The following is a 23,560-nucleotide window of genomic DNA, read 5'->3' on the forward strand; positions in this document are numbered from 1 at the left end:
GAGGGACAGCGCTGAGGGCTGAGGGCGCGTCGCACTGTCAGAGGGACAGCGCTGAGGGCTGAGGGAGCGTCGCACTGTCAGAGGGACAGCGCTGAGGGAGCGTCGCACTGTCAGAGGGACAGCGCTGAGGGCTGAGGGAGCGTCGCACTGTCAGAGGGTCAGCGCTGAGGGCTGAGGGAGCGTCGCACTGTCAGAGGGACAGCGCTGAGGGCTGAGGGCACGCCGCACTGTCAGAGGGACAGCGCTGAGGGCTGAGGGAGCGTCGCACTGTCAGAGGGACAGCGCTGAGGGAGCGTCGCACTGTCAGAGGGACAGCGCTGAGGGCTGAGGGCGCGCCGCACTGTCAGAGGGACAGCGTTGAGGGCTGAGGGAGCGTCGCACTGTCAGAGGGACAGCGCTGAGGGAGCGCCGCACTGTCAGAGGGACAGCGCTGAGGGCTGAGGGCGCGCCGCACTGTCAGAGGGACAGCGCTGAGGGCTGAGGGCGCGCCGCACTGTCAGAGGGACAGCGCTGAGGGCTGAGGGCGCGCCGCACTGTCAGAGGGACAGCGCTGAGGGCTGAGGGCGCGCCGCACTGTCAGAGGGACAGCGCTGAGGGCTGAGGGCGCGCCGCACTGTCAGAGGGACAGCGCTGAGGGAGCGTCGCACTGTCAGAGGGACAGCGCTGAGTGCTGAGGGAGCGTCGCACTGTCAGAGGGTCAGCGCTGAGGGCTGAGGGAGCGTCGCACTGTCAGAGGGACAGCGCTGAGGGCTGAGGGCGCGCCGCACTGTCAGAGGGACAGCGCTGAGGGCTGAGGGCGCGCCGCACTGTCAGAGGGACAGCGCTGAGGGCTGAGGGCGCGTCGCACTGTCAGAGGGACAGCGCTGAGGGCTGAGGGCGTGTCGCACTGTCAGAGGGTCAGCGCTGAGGGCTGAGGGAGCGTCGCACTGTCAGAGGGACAGCGCTGAGGGCTGAGGGAGCGCCGCACTGTCAGAGGGACAGCGCTGAGGGAGCGTCGCACTGTCAGAGGGACAGCGCTGAGGGCTGAGGGAGCGTCGCACTGTCAGAGGGACAGCGCTGAGGGCTGAGGGAGCGCCGCACTGTCAGAGGGACAGCGCTGAGGGAGCGTCGCACTGTCAGAGGGACAGCGCTGAGGGCTGAGGGAGCGTCGCACTGTCAGAGGGTCAGCGCTGAGGGCTGAGGGAGCGTCGCACTGTCAGAGGGACAGCGCTGAGGGCTGAGGGAGCGCCGCACTGTCAGAGGGACAGCGCTGAGGGAGCGTCGCACTGTCAGAGGGACAGCGCTGAGGGCTGAGGGAGCGTCGCACTGTCAGAGGGTCAGCGCTGTGGGCTGAGGGAGCGCCGCACTGTCAGAGGGACAGCGCTGAGGGAGCGTCGCACTGTCAGAGGGACAGCGCTGAGGGCTGAGGGAGCGTCGCACTGTCAGAGGGACAGCGCTGAGGGCTGAGGGAGCGCCGCACTGTCAGAGGGACAGCGCTGAGGGCTGAGGGAGCGTCGCACTGTCAGAGGGTCAGCGCTGTGGGCTGAGGGAGCGCCACACTGTCAGAGGGACAGTGCTGAGGACGCGCTGCGCTGTCAGAGGGTCAGTGCTGAGGGCTGAGGGAGCGCCACACTGTCAGAGGGTCAGGGCTGAGGGAGCGCCGCACTGTCAGGAGTTATCAGCCTTTTGGATGAGATGTTAAAAGTAAGGCTCCAGCTGCCTCTCAGGTGAATATAAAACATCCCTCAGCTACCAAGTTGAGGCAGAGCTGTGGGAGTTCTACCCTGTGGCTTAATCAATATTTATCCTTCAACCACAGCCGTTAAAACAAATGACGTTGTAATGATCACGTCGATTTGTGGGAGTTCGCCCGGCCTGTGTTGGCATATACAGGTCCAAACTTCAGGAGTTCTTAACTGATTTCGGATGTCCTGAGATCATAAAAAGTAGTAAAGTCTCTATAAAATCACTCACTTCTGAGCTGCTGCACTAATTGGCATAGACAGGATGGGCCAAAGTAATTTTATTGTGATCTCTGTACACACCACTGACTCAAACCTTAACCCATACCCGGCCACTTACTGAAATTATGAAGCCACAAGATTCCATAACTTTTCACAGGAATTTTTCCTGTACAAGATTCAAACAAAAATGCACACTAGATGCTGCTTTAAGTAACTAATATGCTGAAATTCAGAATCAACACACGTTAAACTTAAATAGAACACACTTTGGTGGATTCTAAACTTTAAATGACACAATCATGGCAGGTACAACAGAGACAGGTCTCCTGGCAATCCACTCAGGATGTATATAACTCAACTTAGCATCAAACAAAATCCTTTAAACTTCCTGCTGAACAACGTCAGCTCCTGTTCTTTTAGGATTTGGCCTGATCCCCAGCAACAACATTACACAACCAAGCTCAGCTCCATCGGCCCAGTATTCGCTAAACCTGGCACATGCCTGCAGAACTTCCTCAATTCTGCTGACAATAGTCTGGATCGCGTGGATCCACCAAGGAGCACAGCAGCTAGTTTCTAATCTCGGGTTCGGTCTTCATTTCCTCAGAAACAGAAAGGTTTGGTTTCCTTTCTCGGTTTTCAGTTTTTCTGTCGCTGAAAATGAATTCCAGCGCATCACCTTTCTGGGGCGTAAGATTCTACCAGTCAGCTTCTCTTTAGGGGCCTGACTGGCTGTGGTACTTGGTATTATTCAGAGAGAATGGTAAGAAATATGGAACATCAACATATCTGTCACTCCCTAGGTATTTGGGAAATTCGATACTCTGACCAGATTCTCTACTTTGCAAAAATCCACCATCAATCTCCCTGTGGAAATCACATCATTTTACAGCAAATATTACAAATATGACTATCGACAGAAGACCAGAGGCTGGGAACTTAGTGCCAAATAACTAATCTCCTGTCTTCCCAAAATCTGTTCAACTACAAGGCAGCGTAATGGAATTCTCCTCACTTGCCTGGACGATTGCAGCTCCAACAACACTCAAGATACTTGACATCATCCAATTTGACAAAAAGCAACATGCTTGACTGGTGCCTCACGCACTCCCTCCAACACTGATGATGAGGAGCAACAGAATATACTAACTACAGGACTCACTGTAGAAATTTACCAATGCTCCTTAAACAGCACCTTCCAAACCCATGACCACTACAAACCACAGACTAGTCTGACTCGGAAACCCATCACTGCTCTTTCACCATGGCTGGGTCAAAATCCTGGAACTCCTTCCCTGTTGGCACGGAGCGTCCCTACTCCATGTGCACTTGCAGCAGTTCATGAATGATGCTCACTAACCACCGCCTTCAGTGCAATTAGGGATTGCAATAAGTTGCTGGCCCATATCCCATGAAAAAGGAAAAAAAAAATCCACATTCTTACCAATACTCAAAAACATGATCCAGCAAAGCAACGATGGGTGGTCCCTCTGCTGGAGAATGCTCATAAACCAACCCACAAGATCCATCCTCTCCGACAATGAACTGCGGACAGAAACCACAACACAGAGTAAGTTGTGTCAATTGTTCTAAGTTGGAGCAATGATCGAAGTTCTGCAATTAGTTTCAGTTATACAAGTTTGGTTGGGAGGTTGAAAGGGAGGGAGTGCATTTGACAATGATGGTTGTCTTCTCAAGTGCTGTCAAGTGTCCTGGCCCACCCTCCCCACTCCCTTGCTGGGGTGGTGTAATGGGTTCTCCACTCTGCAGGATTGCCTCCGTATCATTAAACAGCCTGCCATGGGTTGAAAACTGGCCCCTTTCGGATGTGAGGGGAGTGACCTGTGCGTTTTTACTCAATGTGAGGAACAGAAGCTCCAATTCCTTCAACTTTTTAAATGAAGACAGATGTGTTGGTTTTATTCGGACATTAAGACAGAAAGATCCACAGAAGGTGAGTGGTAGAGATGGGGGTGCAGGGTATCAATGCTCAGATTGAATCAGGATTGGGTTGGAGGGAGGGGACTGGAGCAGGAAGACCAGGTGGAAGCTGCTATATGGATGGTGGTGCCTTGGGCTTCCAGCTAATATCTAACAGCCAGGTACAAGCATAACTGATACCTCATCTCTCTCGTTCTCTCCCCACTGAGGACTGGTGTTTCTAGAAGAGAAGTCAGGACTGCTGAGGAAACAATTATATCACCTTTAAATTGGGAAAATAAAGGTTAAGAGCTGCCAAATATTTGCCAACAAATTCACATAAGCAGCAGAGTTAGTGACATTCTGCATGGCCAGTCGCATGCTCATTTATGTTTGGATATTCTCTCAGACACCTTGATACTAACAGACTACCTTAGATATACATAATCTCTCTCATGTACACTAGAGATATGGACACATTCTCTAACTCGCGCCTGCACACACACTTTTTGATACAGGGCATTCTGCTACAACACAACAGCTGCACTGCGTTATGGAAAATCGCACTATTTAACTAATGGCGCCTATGGAAAAAGTGGGGTTAGGAGTACAAAGGACACTGCGAAGAGCAATACATCTATGAATCTGACCTTGTATCTGCAATGAAGCAATGGCTGGGCTTTAAATAGAGTTATGCCACTGGAAATCCCAGCAATGGTCAGTACTGCGTGATAGTGAGAGCATGATTCAAAAAGGATGAGCAGTGCAAAACTGTGTGAGATACAGCTCACAGTCAGCAACCCTCCATGAAACACCCATGAGTAAAATTCCCTCCTTCATTTAAATACTGATCTGACCTGACATTCCATCAGCACAGATTTCTAGGTAGATTTTCAGATAAGTGAAGCAAAGGAGTCTGACATTTTTATAGAATGCTGATACATTTAATGTGCTCAGCATTAACTCTTCAAACTAAGACTTTACATGTTTTCCTAATAAGACAGCTATTTTCTGTGTGATATTATATTTCAGGTTTATGAAATACAATCTATACTCAATGGAATCGTGTATTAACCAACACAAGTTTGCACTTTACAAATACCATTCCCCTATTTGTCAATCACTTTGTAGCCGATTTGCATTGCCAAAACATACGTTACAGGAGAATCTCTCTACATCAGTGACATCCCACCCAACATTGCAAAATCAAAACCACACAGACTTGTTGCCGAAGATACAAAGCTGTAAATTCTGGTTGGACTGGTCACTGCCTGCCCCCGCGCGCCCCACCAACACCCTCCGACACTCACTCACCTGCAGGGTTTTGTCAAACCACCGGTTTCCACTGTTCCACCGACTTCCACCACCATGTAACATCTGCGCTGCCACGTGGCTCATGTGGAGATCATCCGATACCTTTGGCACCGGGGCATCCAGGCAGACTGTGAAGATACTTTTCTGGATGCATTTCACAGACTCTTTGTTAACCTTATCTGCAGAATTTTTTTTAAGGTGTTGGGAAGAAAAACAATTACAGTCTCAAATTTTCTGCATTTTTATTAACTTAGCCTCAACAAATGTTTGCCTATAATGTATTCAATGGCTGTAAGGTATGACAGTAAATTATCACGCTGTAATGATGAGGCCATTTTACTACAGGGATAAAACCGTGCTCACACCACCATGCCTTGAGATTTTAACTGAGGGATAAATATTGCTAGAACATCCCCTGCTATTTTCCCCAACAAGAGTTTCCACATCTCTCTGAGCAGGAACATGGGGCTGTTTAATGGCCCTGCTGAATGGCAGTATGTCTCACAGTGCGGCGCTCCCTCAGCACTGACCCCCCGACAGTGCGGCACTCCCTCAGCACTGACCCTTCGACAGTGCGGCGCTCCCTCAGCACTGACCCCCCGACAGTGCGGCGCTCCCTCAGCACTGACCCTCCAACAGTGCCCACTCCCTCAGCACTGACCCCCCGACAGTGCCCGCTCCCTCAGCACTGACCCCCCGACAGCGCCCGCTCCCTCAGCGCTGACCCCCCGACAGCGCCCGCTCCCTCAGCGCTGACCCCCCGACAGTGCACACTCCCTCAGCACTGACCCTCCGACAGTGCTCACTTCTCAGCACTGATCCTCCGACAGTGCACACTCCCTCAGCACTGACCCTCCGACAGTGCGGCGCTCCCTCAGCACTGACCCCCCGACAGTGCGGCGCTCCCTCAGCACTGACCCCCCGACAGTGCGGCGCTCCCTCAGCACTGACCCCCCCGACAGTGCGGCGCTCCCTCAGCACTGACCCCCCGACAGTGCGGCGCTCCCTCAGCACTGACCCCCCCGACAGTGCGGCGCTCCCTCAGCACTGACCCCCCCGACAGTGCGGCGCTCCCTCAGCACTGACCCTCCGACAGTGCGGCGCTCCCTCAGCACTGACCCCCCGACAGTGCGGCGCTCCCTCAGCACTGACCCTTCGACAGTGGCGGCGCTCCCTCAGCACTGACCCTTCGACAGTGCGGCGCTCCCTCAGCACTGACCCCCCGACAGTGCGGCACTCCCTCAGCACTGACCCTCCAACAGTGCCCACTCCCTCAGCACTGACCCCCCGACAGTGCCCGCTCCCTCAGCACTGACCCTCCGACAGTGCCCACTCCCTCAGCACTGACCCTCCAACAGTGCCCACTCCCTCAGCACTGACCCTCCGACAGTGCACACTCCCTCAGCACTGACCCTCCGACAGTGCACACTCCCTCAGCACTGACCCTCCGACAGTGCACACTCCCTCAGCACTGACCCTCCGACAGTGCGGCGCTCCCTCAGCACTGACCCCCTGACAGTGCGGCGCTCCCTCAGCACTGACCCCCCGACAGTGCGGCGCTCCCTCAGCACTGACCCCCCGACAGTGCGGCGCTCCCTCAGCACTGACCCCCCGAATGTGCATCGCTTCCTTTTTACTGGTTTATAAGTGCCAAGCTGAGGTCACATTAAGCGGGGTCCAAACCAAGACGGTGGTGTTTCTGATTCACACCTCAACATGCTCAGACATAATAAAATACCTCTCCAGAAAAGGTTCTGGAGAACTGGTGCCCATGGAGTGGACTCAGATATCGGAGGAGTTCGGTGGGCAAATCGAGTCACACAGGATAAAATGCAACATCAGCATTCTGGGGATGACTGGAAGCAATAAAGCTCACTTTCTATCAGGTGTCACCTTAGACCCATTAGATGCGATTGCTTAGGGATTGTTAAGTTGTACGTGAAGGTTACTGCAGGCTCCCTCCAACACTGTCACTCACTCTCAGGGGTTTAACTGACTCACACTAGAAAGACAGGGTTGAATGATTCCACCCCTCGTGTGCAAGCTGTTTTCAGGAGACCAACCTTTAATTAGATTGTTATAAGCAATGGCCCAGCTATTCCGATGGCCACTGGTCAGGATCCCGACTGGCTCCTTGTTGGTCTGCAGTGATGAGTGCCAGATCTTCTCCAGCTGCATGTAAATCTGATCGACAGTCAGGGGGGTCCCGTCACTGTTATACACAAACAGCTCAAAGAACTGCAAAACACAGACAGCAATCGTTCACTCAGCTTTGCAACTGAAGGGATGATCCAAGAGTCAATCCAAGGCAAAGCTAGTGATCAGCCAACCTTCTCGATCCCGATGACAATGGAACTGCCGGTTTGAAAGCATCTACACTGTGGCAGGGCAGTCTGTGTTTTGGTGCTCACTCCCATTGAATGCACTGCCAGCTCCCTTCCCCACACGCCTTCTCAGCTTAGTGAGGGGATGGCCTATTGTGAACGATACTGGAAAGCAATTGTCCATTGAGCTGCCCAACCACATTCTGGAGCATCTTAATTAGCAGATCTGGATAGGAAAGATGTTAGGATGTAGTTAATGAGCAATCTGAGAAGCGACAGCCAGTGTAGAGTGGCTGGGTAGGGATGGGGGTGCAGTAGGAGATGTGTACGTTTGGAACTGTAGTTCCCAAAGACAGAGAGGAGATAAAGCTTTTTCCATAGGGGTTGGAGTTTGTGGAATCCTCTTCCCTGGAGAACAATGGAGACTGAACGGTTGAATTCAAGACTGCTGTAGAGAAACAGATAGACAAGTGAGTCATGAGTTGTGGGGAACAGAGGAAAGTGGAGGCGAGATCAGAATCAGATTAGCCATGATCTTATTGAAGCCAGCCCCCTGATCCTCTCATTCATGGGGTGGAGCTCCTCACCTCATGTCTGCATTACTATAGATTTGGCAAAAGAGATCAATCATCATGGTTGGACAACATTGTTGGATCGAGGGGCAACCAGGAAGGGAGGGAAACCAGTTGGACCTTGGTCACTTTTCATCCAGTAATTCCTCAGTTCCTTCAAAACAGGGGAGGAGCAGAGATAAAGAAACATCAAAAAGACAGCAGCTTTGAGAACACTGGGAAGAAACCCACCTGGAAGTTGTGCACCACGGTTATGTGCGTTGGCTTTTTAGTCTGACTGTAGTTGACGACAGAATCACTTTTGGAGCCTGGGATACGACAAGATGACAGAATCTGGTAATACTGGTTCATACAGAGTGGGTTCCCTCCCAGAGTCTCCACAGGAAGGGTCTCACTGTGGAGAACAACAGAAAGGAGATCATCTAATGAGTATTTTACAGAGGGGCAAAAGTGAGCTCATCTTAATCAGAATTTTTAATCTTATGTTCAAGGTTGTTGTCTGGCCTTGCCTCTCGCCATCCCAAAATCCCTGTCCCTGTTACCTCCCTAAGCCCAACAATTCTCAGAGATGTCTGCAGCCCTCCAACTCTGGCCTGCTCAGGATGCCTATTTACACCGACCTTCTGAGTCCCAAAACTCTGCAAAAACCCCCTCAGTCTCACTTTCCTCCTTTAAGACATGAAAGGAAACCTCCATTTCTCTGGTCACTGCTGTTAGTATTTTAAATTATTGCTCGCCAGTACAGAACTGAAAAATTGCTGGAGGGAGGCAAGAAGATCAAGCTTTCGTACTGTACTCATCAGGATGAAGATGTTCATATGTTTCTTTCATCTGACTCCTGATGAGAGCAAAATGAAAAGTTTCAACTTCTTCCTTCCCTGGAGCCATGCTGAAATCCTACTTGGAACTCACATGGCTCTGTTAAACTTAGCCTGTTAATTGTACCTTGGGATGTTTAACTACACTAAAAGTGCTGAATAAGTGCAAGCTGTTGACATTTTAAAGGCACTTGGAGGAAATATTTTGTGCAGATAGCAGCAGTGATCCTGCAGCAAATTGTCCAGTACAATGAGGCAACTAAATCTGTACGTGCAATCCCTCATCTACAAAGCACCACTGACTTCTAAATTATTGTTCACGGCCACATTTATTGCCCATTCGGCAGGTGGTGGTGAGCGGTCTATGTCAATTGCTGCAGTCCTTGGGACACCCACTGAGCTGTTAGGGAGGGTGTTCCAGGATTTTGACACAGTGATACTAAAGGAATGATATATTTGTGTGTGCGTGGCTGAGAGAGCAACTTGCATGTGGTGGTGTTCTATGTATTTGCTGTCCTTCGACTTCTAAGTGGTAGAGGTTTCAGGTTTGGAAGGTGCTGTTGAAGGAGTTTTGATGAGTTGCTGTAAACAGTGTTGCTAATTTCACATCCCCATTAATTGTATAATTTATATTACACACTATCTCTCTTCACATGAATTATTCCTATTTGTTTATTTGTCATCCTGATTGAGATTGAGATTTCACACTCACTTGTCAATCATGGCCTTAAAGTCCAGAACACCAGAGATCAGCTTGGCTGCAAATCTAGAAAAGAGCAGAGACACAGATCTGCATTAAACACTGGCGAACACAGGGAGAAATCATTGCTTTTCACTAGCTACGGCCATGTTACTCATTCATTTAAGAACAGCTACACTCCTAAACAAAAGCAAGGAAAGAAAATACTACTAAGAACCTTTCACCATCTTAGACCATCCCAATGGGCTTCATAGTCAATGAAGAATTTTCAAAGTGTAGTTACCGTTCTAAGATAGGACATAACGCAGTAAACGCATAGCTCGCTCCCGGCAGGAGCAATGTGTTTGCTGTATCATTGACGTTAGTTGAGGGATACCGACTGACACAGGGCAGAATTCCTGTTCTTCATTCAAACAGTGGTCGTGGGATCCTACACTCCCTCCAGTGTTTTCTGCTGTTACTTGCGCCCCATGAGATCAGCGCTTGGCAGTGACTTCTGGAATTGGATGTCAGGGGATCCAATACACAGATGCTTTGAGCTGTTGTGTAGTGACACAGCTAAGAGGGAAAACTGGTGGGATCACATAGATACTGGAGGGGCAAAGAGGTGAAGCTTGGTTCAGTGTCTGATCAGAAAGATGGCACCTCCAAGAAAATACAGCAAAGAGAATGCCAGCCTGGATTATAGGCTCTGGGAACTGCAGAGATAATGCTGCTTGGCCTGCTGTGTTCATCCAGCCTCACATTTTATTATCAGTGAGTTGATGTGTTGGCAACAGAAAGCAACAAATTCCTGGAGATGTTGGGACAACCTTTGACCTAGAAGCAGTAATGGCAAGGAAAAGTTAATTAAAACATCTGGTGAATCTGCCGTTATGATTAAAACATTTGTAAAGTATTTAAGTTTGCATCGATTGTAAAGAGATCGATTGTAATTTACTCAGATAAGAAATGTTGTTCATGTTATCTAGTGACCCGTGACCTGCAAAAAATGCAACAGGAAGGAAGTGAAGGCATGAAAACGCTACAGCCAGCATTCAAAGAAGAACTCTTAGCACAATTTGGATTATTCAATAAATGATTCAGAGTCTGCTAAGAGTTACTCTGGAAACAATTTAAAAACATCAGCCCGATCCAAAGAGCCATGCAGTTGTAAGTTAGGAGCTATGTAAATACTCAGAATCCTGTTTCATGTAGGCAAAAGGTATTTGTACATATATTGCACAATTTTCAATAAAAAAAGTCACAGAGACAGTGAAACTCTGCTGCATCCCTATTGCAAAACCCTGACCAACCAGAATCTACATTCCTGGTCTGGGGATGATGACAGACTGTTCCTGCTGCATGTCTATACGACAATGGTCCAACACAACAACACCCTCTTCCCATTGTGTATAAAACGGTACCTCGTGTCCACATTCTGATGGATGCAAAGTGAAAACCTTCAACTTCTAGTCTCCATATAGCAACGGTTAGACACGTAAAAGAGTTGAGACTTTGTATCAGAGGCCAAATCATGAGTTGGGCAGTGCTGGTTGATTTTTGTTTAAAGTCATGGAATGTAAGTGTTGCTGGCTGAGCAGCAGTTATTCTCAACCCTGTTGCACTCAAAAGGTAAGCTGCCTTCTTGAACTGCTGCAGTCCATGTGCTGTTAGTAGTCCAACAATACTGTTAGGGAGGGAATTCCAGGATTTTGACCCAGCGACAGTGAAGTAACAGGGATATATATTCCCAAGTCAGCGTGGTGAATGACTTGCAGGGGATGGTGTTCTCATGTATCTGCTGCCCTTGTCCTTCTAGATGGAAGTGGTTGTGGATTAGGAAGGCACTGTCTCAGGAACAAAAACAGAAGTTGCTGGAAAAACTCAGCAGGTCTGAGGAAGAGTCACTGGTCCCAAAACGTTAACTCTGATTTTTTTCTTCACAGATGCTGCCAGACATGCTGAGCTTTTCCAGCAACTTCTGTTTTTGTTTCTGGGACAATGCCTTCCAAACTCACAACCACTTCCATCCAGAAGGACAAGGGCAGCAGATACATGGGAACACCACCCCCTGCAAGTTCCCCTCCAAGCCACTCACCTTCCTGACTTAGAAACGTATCGCCGTTCCTTCGCCGTCACTGGGTCAAAATCCTGTCTCAGAAACCTTGTTTTCGATGATGCACACTGCTGCTCCTGGTGGCTGTGGTGATGTTTAAGGATACAATGTCAATCAAGCAAGCTGTCGCATCCTGGATGGTGTCGAGCTTCTTGTGTGTTATTGGGGCTGCCCCCATCCAGGCAAGTGGGGAGTATTCCATCCCACTCCTGACTTGTGCCTTGTAGATGGTGGACAGGCTTTGGGGGATCAGGAGGTGAGTTATTCACTGCAGTATTCCCAGCTTCTGACCTGCTCTTATAGCCACTGTGTTTACACGGAGGATCCAGTTTAGCGTCTCGTCAGTGGAAACTCCCAAGATGTCGATAGTGGGGGAGAAAAAAAATCAGTGACTGAATTATTGAAAAGGAGCTTGGGAAATTAGGACATCAGGATGTGAACCAAGTGAGAGAGCATTTGAAGATGTGTGGCTTGTTGGCGTTAACTGTATCAAGGGGTGTCAGATGGAATAAAGTTGCTGGATAACGTGATTCGAGGGCTGGCTTGATTTAGTAGAGAAATGAGATATCCTACATTCCAAAAGACTTAGAAAACTTTAAAACAGCATGAGCTGTGCGCCCACAGTGCTGAATGTGATATAGGTGCTTCTGGTGTTTAAAGGTTGTTATTTTGTTGTACTAATGATTTAAAAATGTAATCTACCATTTTATTCAAAGTATTACTTGCCATTTTACAAGTAATTTATTTTGGTTCTAATAAAAGAAAAAAACAAAGTAAAAAGTTACAAACAGTGAAATTCTGTTGGTAATTTCTTCTTTTATTGACTTTTTTTACGGGGGGGGGTGGGAGGAAAGGAGTTATCATTCCATAATCTGATTATTTTCACATGGTTTATCTACTGGGAATTAACAATGGCTTCAATGAGTTCCACTCAAACAGCCTCAAGCATTTTCTTTCCAATTTTTCTCTTCTGAATGCTAGATCCTTCACCTTCACTTTTTCTGGAAAAAAAAAATCTTTGAAGTGCCCCTGCACTTGTTCTACCAGAACTGCTTTAGTGGTGTCCCGGAGGTTCTGCTTACTACGGAGAACCCCGGACACTTGGCAACTTGAGAAAAGGGATGAGTGGTGCATGTCAGAGCTGAAGTGGTGTTGGGGATGCTGACAGTGTCTCTGTACTAATAAAGCCATCACATGCAAGTCACTGACAAAGGGAGAAGGTAACACGGTCAGAGACAGGGCAACAGCAATCTGATAATCGGAGAAGACAATATGGGATTGTCTTCACCCAGGAACAGCAGGGAAACTTAACCCAGAGAAAAACACAGCGATACGTAGTGAAGGGTGAAAGAGTGAGAGAACTAGCTCCAAATAACACCAGGTTGTACACAGGCTGGTATCAAAAGCTGTTGAGTGGCATTGTTCACATTTCTGAGGTAAAGTTTACCCTGTACAAAGGTTGGGGTGGAAACTGAGCTACAGGAGGACTGGAACAGATTACTAAACCACAGCAAGATACGGACACAATGAGAAGTTCCATACAAGGAGATAGAAAGAAATAAGAAGATAAAAGTAGGAAGGCAATAAAGTGTGGCTAGAGAGTCAGCGTAACATGAAGACAGAACCATGTTGCGGATATGCTGGTGTCAGACTGGGGTGGATAAAGTCAGAAATCACACGACACCAGGTCCGATAGGTTTATTTCAAAACACAAGTTTTCAGAGCGCTGCACTAGGAAGTGGGAGAGAAGCACACAGCATTTATACGCAGAGGGATCAAAGGACAGAGAGATCCAAAGATCATCCAAATAGTGTGAATGGAGTGTCGAATAATAAATCTCTGCAGGTGACCAAGAGTGTGAGATGGTGTGAGTAAAACGTCAACAGCTGAATAACAAGTGAGGGAATGACCTACCATCCAATTTAATGAGACAGAGCGACACCTACAAAAAATTAAAAATAAGGTGGTGCTGGAGACAAACCATGTGGCTGGAATAACATGATAGGTATAAGAGTCGTATGCCGTATGAGATAGACAACATTGACCAAGTCACATCAACATCTGCTGTGCACATGGTGGGTGGTGTTCCCATGTGTGATGGTAGTATCCATAACAAAATGACCTGACATGTCTTGCAGAGGCTGCCAAGGCAGGGTTGCGTGGTTGATGTTGTCCTGAAGTTTGGGTAGTGTGCTGCAAAAGATGGTCTGTTTAAGGTTTAGCGCTTGTTTGAAGGCAAGAAGTAGAGGTGTAGAGTTGATGTCAGCGAGATGTTCATCATCAATGACAATGTTGATGGCTGCGAAGAACATGGCAAGACACGTCAGATCATTTTGTTATGGATACTACCATCACACATGGGAACACCACCCACCATGTGCACAGCAAATGTTGATGTGACTTGGTCAATGTTGTCTTATCTCAAATGCTGCCAGCAAGGATACCCTGAGGCATGGTATATTAGGAAAACTATGGCAATGGATGACTGGACACTACGTAACATGAATGCTCCCCTCCAGTCAGGGAACATTTCAGCCAAAGACGTTCAGCCTCTAATCTTCAGGTAAGCGTCTTCCAAGGCGGTCTTCAAGATGCACAACAATGCAGAATCACCAAGCAGAAACTGATAGCTAAGTTCCGTACCCATGAAGACATCCTCAGCTACGAACTTGGGTTCCTGTTGAGCTTTATGTAACCTCGTCGTGCTGCTCTGTATTTGTAAAATCTTCCTTGCTGTCCTGATATGACTCCCCCACCTTGATTAAATTATGATCTCTCTATCTTAAGTAATTCAAGACTGTACAAACTAATTATTACTTTGGTTAGACCCTCAGCATGTGACTGCTGTACCTATCATCATGTTATTCCAGTCACTGGTTTGTCTCCAGTACCACCTTATTTTTAATTTTTGTAATTATCTCCCGACCTCATTTAAGCAGATTATACGTCATTCCTTCACTTGTTATTCAGCTGTTGACACTACTCATACCATCTCACACGCTTGGTCACCTTCAGAGATTTATTACTCAATACTCCACTCACATAATTTGTATGATCTTTTGATCTCTCTGCCTATAAATTTTCTGTGTGCTCTTCTCTCTCACTTCACCTGACCAAGGTGCTATGCTCCAAAAGCTTGAGATTTCAAATAAACTTGTTGGATTATAACCTGCTGTCATGTGACTTCTGACTTTAAAGACAGAGCAACAGCAAAGACAGATGGTATAGAAGAGACTACACAGTACGTGATGCTCCCTAAAACCTACCCTTTCACCCAGAGGTTTGGCTATTGCTCTCATATAGTGTCAAATGTTGCATTATTAGCACATTTTACTATGGCAGAGCTGCTATATAAAGCAAGCTGTTATTGGTCAATGGTTGGGAGTGGAGGCAAAATTCCTGAACAAAAATCAGAAGCTTTGGTATATTCTTCCTCCCAGTCCAGTGTGGAGGATGGATGGTAACTGTAGATCTCTGGGTGAAATCCATGTCCTCAGCACTGACAAGACGCTGGTGAGGGGTTTGAATGGAGAACTGTTCCGAAATGCACAGTTGAATTTTGATACAGTAATCACTTTATCAATGAGTTCCAGTGAACATACGAAGGTGAAACACAAGGAGCTAATCTGAATTAGAATTCAAACTTGGAAAATCCCAACTGCTGAAGACAGGATGAACAGAAGTACAGGTGACATAGGAGCTAGTCTGATATGTCCCAAACCTGCCTTCACTACTTCTGCTGGTGGAAAGGTTAATTTCCAGAGGACATTGATTAATGATAACCAGTACAAGAATCAGAGTCAGCATGAGAAGAAAACCATTACACAATGTGTTGTAGTGATGTAGAACATGCTGCCTGAAAGGGCAGTGGAAGCTGATTCAATAGGCATGTTCCAAAGGGAATTGGTGAAATACTTTAAGAAAGCAATTTTCAGGGCTATGAGGAAAGAGCAGAGGAGTGGTACTAATTGGACAGCTCTTTCAGAGACCAGCATATGCCTGATAGATTGAATAGCATATTTTGGGCTGTTATTCAGCAGAGACTTTCCAGTAGAGAATTGGAGGACTGGAGCTTTGTGTTTTTTTCTCCATCAGTACCAGCCCTGGCTAATTCAGGATGAATTTAGTACTGCTTGACCATTACCTGAGCTGCCCCTGACGGTCATAGTAATCCTGCTTCGGTAGCAGTACACCAGGACTGGAATGGATTACCACAGGAAGCCTGTATTCCAGATAGGCCGTCCTTAACCACCAGTCACAGAGCTGCAGAGGACAGAGAAGAGATAAGGTGAGCTTTGAGAAACGACTATCACATGAGAATCCAGGCAGGAAATAGGGATTAGCTAGACCAGCCTGTGGACAGTTGCTGCTGAGCACTGCCAGATGCACACATACAAGCTTTGTGGTAGAAGGCGATCAAGAGAAGAGGTTCATAGCAAAGTTGGGTTCCAACTCCAGCCTTCAGTCATCACATTCTCAAAAAATGAATCCAGGGAGACACAGGAATCGGCACGCAAACACACTATTAAAAACTCTGGGATAATGGGAACTGCAGATGCTGGAGAATCCAAGATAACAAAGTGTGAAGCTGGATGAACACAGCAGGCCAAGCAGCATCTCAGGAGCACAAAAGCTGACGTTTCGAGCCTAGACCCTTCATCAGAGCCTGAAATGTCAGCTTTTGTGCTCCTGAGATGCTGCTTGGCCTGCTGTATTCATCCAGCTTCACACTTTATTATATTAAAACCTCTGGACCAGTTTTTAGGACATCTAAAGTTTCCCTGCTCCAGCCATTGTTCATTAACCTCTTCTACCTGTGAGCCACATTACCCAGACATCTTCCCATGTGAAAATAACATCAGAGCTTTCACAGGAAAACCCTGGGGATTTGGGCTCTATCGGTGGGGGTGGGGAGAAAAATGACATAAGTGTGAACGGCATATGAACATACAAATTAGGAGCTCATGTAGGCCTCTTGAGGAATGCGCATTTGGAAAATTAAAAGCCAATTTTTTAAAAAAGTATTGTGTGTAAAAGATTAATTTCACTTCCACCTTTTATTGCATGGCTTTCTGAGGGAAAAAAATAAATGACTCTATCCCATGTCGTGTTGTGGACTGATGCACTGGGAGTGCACAATCTACCACGAAAGACAGACAGGGGCGACACAGTGGCACAGCGGTTAGCACTGCAGCCTCACAGCGCCAGGGACCCGGGTTCGATTCCAGCCTCGGGCGACTGTCCGTGCAGAGTCTGCACGTTCTCTCCATGTCTGCGTGGGTTTCCTCCGGGTGCTCCGGTTTCCTCCCACAGTCCAAAGATGTGCAGGTTAGGTGAACTGGCCATGCTATATTGCCCGTAGTGTTTAGGGATGTGTAGATTAGGGGAGTGGGTCTGGGTGGTAAGTTCTGAGAGTCAGTGTGGACTTGTTGGGCTGAAGAGCCTGTTTCCGCACTTCCATAAAATTCTATATAAAATAAGAACAAGCAGGATGTGTAATTGCATCCATACGGTGCCAGAGAACATGAGGCCATATTCCAATGCTGCTTTTGGAGCTTGGATTAGGTGGCTCGCACGTTCAGCACAGCACAATCACACATTGAGAGAGCGTTTGTTTTTGAAAATTCATTCATGGGATGTGGACCTCACTGGCTAAGCTAGTATCCACTGTCCATGCCACCATCTGCCACAGTGGGATTTGAAGCCAGGTCCACAGACGACCAGTCCAGTGACAAAACCAATGGGCCACTGCGTAGTGATTTTCTCTTGTAGTCTTCAGACTGCTGCATCAAACACCGATCTCTGAAGCCTGTCTCACAACTTACCTTCCTTTAAAAAGCCTATCCCATAATAAGCACCTCCCTAGTTGAATATTCTTGAGGAATGTGTGCTTGTTGCTGCCTCCCCAACACAGTCACCTCCTTCACGAAAGCAGTGTTGTGCTCCCCCCCAGCCCACCCCTCACACACTACTGATGCCCATTCGAATGGTTTACACTTGTAGATGGTAACAATAAGGTCAGGAAGTGATCCCACCGACAACGTTCAATGAGCAGAATCACGGCCAAAACCATTTAAGGTTAGGCATTTCTTCCAACATGAAGTCATAATGCAGAGGAGAAGAAAGTTTCAGAACTGTGGCCAAAGCTGTGGCCAGTGGAGCTGGTGGCTAGTTTTAATATTTTCTAAGAGCCAGCACAGGTATAATGGGCCAAACAGCCTCCTTTTCTGCTGTACGTGGACAGTGTGGTTAGCTTTACAACACTGCATATATTCAGCTATACTCAACTGGCTTTAAAAGAAAATCATTCATGGGATCTGGGCACTGCTGACTGGGCTGGCACCGACTGCCCTTGAGAATGTGATGGCGAGTTGCTTTCTTGAATTGCTGAGATGTTTGTTTCAAATCTTGTAGGCAACAGCTTACTCTGTCCCCACCATTTGGGCACACCTGTCAGTTAGTCTAAAAAAGAACAACAGCCCAGAAGCCAGAATCATACCCAGTTTTCAGTCTTCCTTGCTCGTCTTTCCAAGCTTGCTTGAAGCCTCTCGCCTACTCCACCCTTTTGACCAAATTCTTTCACAATCTGTTTCGTATTTTCTAACTCCTCTTGGCTGACAATGGGCTCCACGGCCAGCAGGTAGCGTTCGAGAGTCTGTTGGAGAGGAGGAACTGGCAGCCGAGGCAAAGATTTCTGATGGGCAAGATACCGTCCAGGTAGCTTTGTGGGAGCTACAGGCCTCACCAAACAGCCAGACTTCAATGAGGTGAACCGGAGCTAAATGTAATAAAAAGAACTGTTTATCAATTGGTAGCAAATTAACAACAACTTGTATGGGCCTTTCATGCAGCAAAGTATCTCAAGGCTCTTCACAGGAGTGTCAACAATATAATCTAACATCAACGTTCACACTGGGACGTTAAGACAGGTCAATGATTTAGCTTTTAAATATTGCCTTAAAAGAGGAGGGAGAGGATGAAATTTAATGAGGGAATTCTGGAGCTGAAGGCCTGGCTTCCCATGGTAGAGTGATTAAAATTAGCACCTAGGGGACCAGAATGGGACAAGTACAAAGATTATAGAGTTGTAGACCTTGGCTAACAGAGACATAATGGCACAGAATGTGTCCATAACTCAGCTTCAGCGTATGGTCCTCAAACAACCTTCAGCCCAGAGCCCTCTTTACAAAACACACTTGGCAGGATTTGTTCTTTTTATTTGGATTTCTGCAAATTAGATCTTTGTTATTAGCAATGGCCGTTTGCAGACTGCAATGACCAACTCCCAACACTGAACCATAAAGGCAGAGTCAGCAAGATGTCGGTTTCATTTATTGTACATTTCCAGCATGGTAACACATGGTAACACATAGTAAACACCCATGAGAGAGCAGAAAACAGGAAAGATAAAATAAAGAATTAAACATACTAAAACCTTGCCTTTTACAAGGAAACCTCTTAACTGCTGGTATTGCTATCCTCTTCCACAAGGTATATCCCTTACAGCACTATTCAGGGAAAGTGGAAACATAGTGCTAAAGTACCAGTAATCCAGGCTCCCAGGTCAATTTTCTTGGGACATGGACTTGAACCCCAAAATGTTGAATTTGATAAGAATCTGGAATAAAAAGCTAGTCTAATTACGACCATTTTAATCACCACTGATCGTTGTAAACGCACCCCTGACTCACTAATCTCCTTTAAGACAAGGAGATCTGCTGCCCTTACTTGGTCTGGCCTATACGTGACTCCAAACTCATAGCAAATTTGGCTGACTCAACTGTCGTCAACTGTTGAATGGGCAACAATTGCTGACCTAGCCAATGATGCTCACATTCCATGTACAAATTTAAAAAAAACTTGTATACAATGAATCCTCTACTGCAAAACGAGCGGTGCATGTACATCCTGATTTTACATTGAAAGGTTGCAGTCAATGAGATGCTCCTATCACAGACATTCTAGAACAGGAATATACCTTATGGATTATAAAACTGTTACTTCAAACACCTTCCAGATAAACAGGAAGGGCGGTTTGCTGACCTCCTCAGAGGTACTGATGTGCTGGTGAGGGTGTGGTGAAGGGGCAGAAATTGTCTTTAGCTCATTCAAAGAGCCCAAAGTCACAAGGGACTAAATGAAGGAAAAGCAAGTTGATCTTAAACCACGCCACTGAACTCTCACCAGGATCCAGCCTTGACAGCAAAGCAGACTTTGCTGAGTACTCTGTGATGGGCACCATTACAAGGAAGGGAAATCAGGGTGACTCGAGTCAGCAATTAAAACATAAATTGCCTCATTTCTTCTCCCACCAGAGACTCATCCATATGGCTACTCTTCACTCAAATCCAGATGTTGATTGTTGTTGAATTATTTAACCGTACTGGGTATCACAGCCAAATCCAAATCTTCTTTGCCATCATCTTGCAAACCTGCACACCCACTATTTAGAAAGACAAGGGCAACAGGAACATGGGAACACCATGATCTGCAAGTTCCCACTCCAAATCTCACACCATCCACATTTGGAAATATTTGGGCACTCCTTCATTGTTGCTGGGTCAAGCTCTTGGAACTCCCTTCCGTATCGGTGAGTGTCCCTATACCACATGGACTGAAAATCAAGGTGCCAGCTCACCATCACCTTTTCTAAGCAACTAAAGATGTACAATAAATATCAGTCTTGCCCCCATCCCAAGAACAAATAAGTAAAAAAGATCCACACAATTATTTTCCAACAAAGGTCACCGTAAAGTGATTGGGAGTAGATTCCTTGAGTGAGCATAGGACACTAGCACTGCACAAGAACCTTAGTTCCTCAGGACACCATTCCTTGGCCCAACCATCTTCGGCTGCTTCAATGACTTTCTGACCATGAGGTCAGAAGTGGGAATATTCACTGACTGTACAATGTTCAGGAGTGTTCATGACTTTGCAAATACTGAAGCAGTTGGTGTTAAAAAGTAGTAATATGTGGACAACATCCAGATTTGACCTTATTCATGGCAAGTTACATTCATACCACACAAGTACCAAATAATGACCACACCTAATAGGACAGAACCTAACCATTACTTCTAAGACATTAAAAGGCATTATCATCACTAAATCCCCCACTATTAGCTTCTTCGAGGGTTACCACTGACCAGAAACTAATTTGAACTAGCCATATAAATAACAAAATCAGAAATTGCTGGAGAAACTCAGAAGATTTGGCAGCATCTGTGGGCAAAGGTTCTGAAGCTGGGTTACAGGACTTGTAACATTATCTCTACTTTCTCTGCACAGATGCTGCAGATCTGCTAAGTTTCTCCAACAATTTCCGTTGTTTCAGATTTCCAGCATCTGCAGTTCTTTGTTTTATTTTAACCATTTAAATACTGCTGTTGCAAGAGCAGGTCAGATTAGGAATTTTGAGGCGAGCAACTCACTTCTCAAGTCGTCAAAAAAATGACCATCATTTACAAATCTTGATTCAGGAGTGGGATGGAATACTCTGCACTTGCCTGCATGGATGTTCCAATAACACTCAAGAAACTTGACATATTTCAGGACAATGCAAATGATGTATGTTCAGCCCTCCATCTGATACCTTCAGTATTCACTCCCTCCTCCACGGAGGCTCAGTAGCAGCAGTGTGTACCATCTACAAGATGCACTGCAGCAGCTCAGCAATGCTCTTTTGACCTCACCCTCGGAACCCATGACCAATAATACTGGGAAGGTCAAGGGCAACAGATAGAGGGGAACACCACCTTCAAGTTCCCCTCCAAGTCATTCACCATCCTGACCTAGAACCATAGAGATGTACAGCACAGAAAGGGACCCTTCGGTCCAACTTGTCCATGCCAACCAGATATCCCAAATTAATCTAGTCCCATTTGCTGCTGTTCCTTCTTTGTTACTGGGTCAAAATCTCAGAACTCCCTCCCTAACAGCACATTGCTTATCCCAAGGACTACAGTGGTTCAAGATGACTGCTCCACACCATCTTCTCAAGGTCAGTTATGAATGAGCCATAAGTAGTGGCCTAGCCAGTAACACCCACATCACGAGCATCAATAAAGAAAAACCTACCACACCTCCAAAACCTGAAGTCAGCTGACTATGTAGGGAGAGAGGTCAATTCTGTGGGATCCTTCCTGATGTTTACAGTTCTGTCACAACGTGGACGGAGTGCTTTATTACCTGTTCCTGCCTAACACTGCAGTAACGTCAGAACACAGAACTTGGCTTAGCTAGCCCTGGCCGCAGATAGCAGATCAGAATGGTTACAGCGTTAAAGCAGACTCAGTGTTAGAGAGAAAAAGGAGCGTTAGTTTTGTGTTAGTGGAAGGAGCTGACTGCTGCTTTGCTCAATAAATTTTGATTTGTAATAATTCATACTGTACCTTCGGGAAATCCTTTTTTCTATCCATCGTGGAAACATAAACATAAAAGCCAAAAGCACTGCCCCTCCTTTAATCCTGCCCTGCTTGTTTACCACTCCAGAGCAGTTAATCTGGGGTTGAAATGATACACACATGTAATGAGGGCTGAGTTTTAACAGCCTTCTCCTCCCTCGTTCTAAATCTGTCAAAAACAAAAAAAAAATAAAAGGAAAAAGGCCAGATATTTCGCTGCTAACATCAATACAGTCTGGGCTTGCAGAAGAAACTGAAGATTCCCAAGCCCAGGCCATTTCTTCAAAGCCGTCCTTGCAGATTCCAAAACGTTAGGATATGCAGGAATCGAACAACCTTACAGCAGCTACACGTGACATTGTGGCTGCACTGCCTGGGAACATGGGCCGAGAATGTTAGTGAGAAATTCCTGGATTTGTACCCTCACCCAGGCTAATGGCAGCATGGCTACAACAATGTCAGATGACGTGGAGAAGACCAGTTCTGACAAAAGGAGTCATTGACGTGCCCATGCTCTCAACAGGCGCAGACTGACTTGCTGGATATTTTTAAGCATTGTATGTTACAAAAACGTAAAAACGATCAAGCAGTTTCCTATTCCTGATTGCTAGTGATACGGATGGCAAAGGACTGGTTTTGACTGTGATGCCCTAATTGTTAAATACCTGACTCTCTCCCCACTACACCACAAATGATGTGCCCCACGTTGTTCAGGATGAGACCTGGAGGTGACCGATGTCTATGGAGCAGGGCCTTGATCTACATCCACACCAATAGTACAGGAAGCTGCTAAACGCATGCGTTTCTGTTTTCTCAACTGACATTTTATTCAGAATTACACAACATTAAATTCAAAATTGCACAAAGTACAATGCAGCTTAATAAATATATATATTTCTTTCAATAAGATGCTTATTACACACAAAATTACAGACTATATTAACACTTTTATAGACAACAGCAGCTCAAGGGTTTTATGGTGTTTCCAACTCCTTGGTCTACACTGATGGGAAGACCTTTAGGCACTGTCCCTTCCCCAGTAAATCTCAGCAACAGCTGCCCCAACCTTTAGAGCACTCCACAACATTTCTTCCCGAACTTAGGAACGCGCCAGGCTACAACAGCTCAGAGGGCTGCTCTCTGCGCGGGACGTGTGAACGAGTCTCAGCCAGAGCCAAGATCTTCATTCCCTGAGTTTACAGCCGTCAGTGCATCCCTGGGAAAAGCCCGCATAGCACAGTCCTGCATCACACAGCAGTTTGAGACAAGACCTCACAGAAATCATCCAGACCTCCTTTGCAAAGACGCACTGTGTAAGGAGTTGAGTCACTGTCTTCCCTGCTGCAGCCACCTACAGGACTGTAAATGGAGTGGGGTGAAATCTCAGGGTACAGCGACAATCTGACCAGGAGGGGCCTTCTTGTACATGAAGAAATGTTAGCCTGCCTTCTCTTCACGAAACCCCACT

General features: G+C 46.8%; 1 protein-coding gene across 4 annotated transcripts in view; it reads right to left on the minus strand.

Annotated features, from left to right (window-relative positions):
- crata (carnitine O-acetyltransferase a) overlaps positions 1-23,560 on the minus strand; it is a 58,280-nt gene that overhangs the window by 29,256 nt on the left and 5,464 nt on the right. For 2 of the 4 annotated variants that reach the window (XM_059638378.1, XM_059638377.1), the window contains exons 2-9: positions 22,081-22,261; positions 18,189-18,467; positions 15,834-15,952; positions 9,604-9,657; positions 8,305-8,467; positions 7,241-7,415; positions 5,178-5,356; positions 3,388-3,488 (exon numbers count right to left, since the gene is read on the minus strand). In XM_059638378.1, the coding sequence (XP_059494361.1) occupies positions 3,388-3,488; positions 5,178-5,356; positions 7,241-7,415; positions 8,305-8,467; positions 9,604-9,657; positions 15,834-15,952; positions 18,189-18,467; positions 22,081-22,107 (1,097 nt within the window). In that variant the 5' untranslated portion in view covers positions 22,108-22,261. The remainder of the gene's footprint in view (positions 1-3,387; positions 3,489-5,177; positions 5,357-7,240; positions 7,416-8,304; positions 8,468-9,603; positions 9,658-15,833; positions 15,953-18,188; positions 18,468-22,080; positions 22,262-23,560) is intronic. The other 2 variants (XM_048559252.2, XM_059638376.1) reach the window with 2 other exon arrangements.

Source organism: Stegostoma tigrinum, chromosome 29 (assembly GCF_030684315.1).
Source record: "Stegostoma tigrinum isolate sSteTig4 chromosome 29, sSteTig4.hap1, whole genome shotgun sequence".
In the NCBI taxonomy this organism is placed as follows: domain Eukaryota; kingdom Metazoa; phylum Chordata; class Chondrichthyes; order Orectolobiformes; family Stegostomatidae; genus Stegostoma; species Stegostoma tigrinum.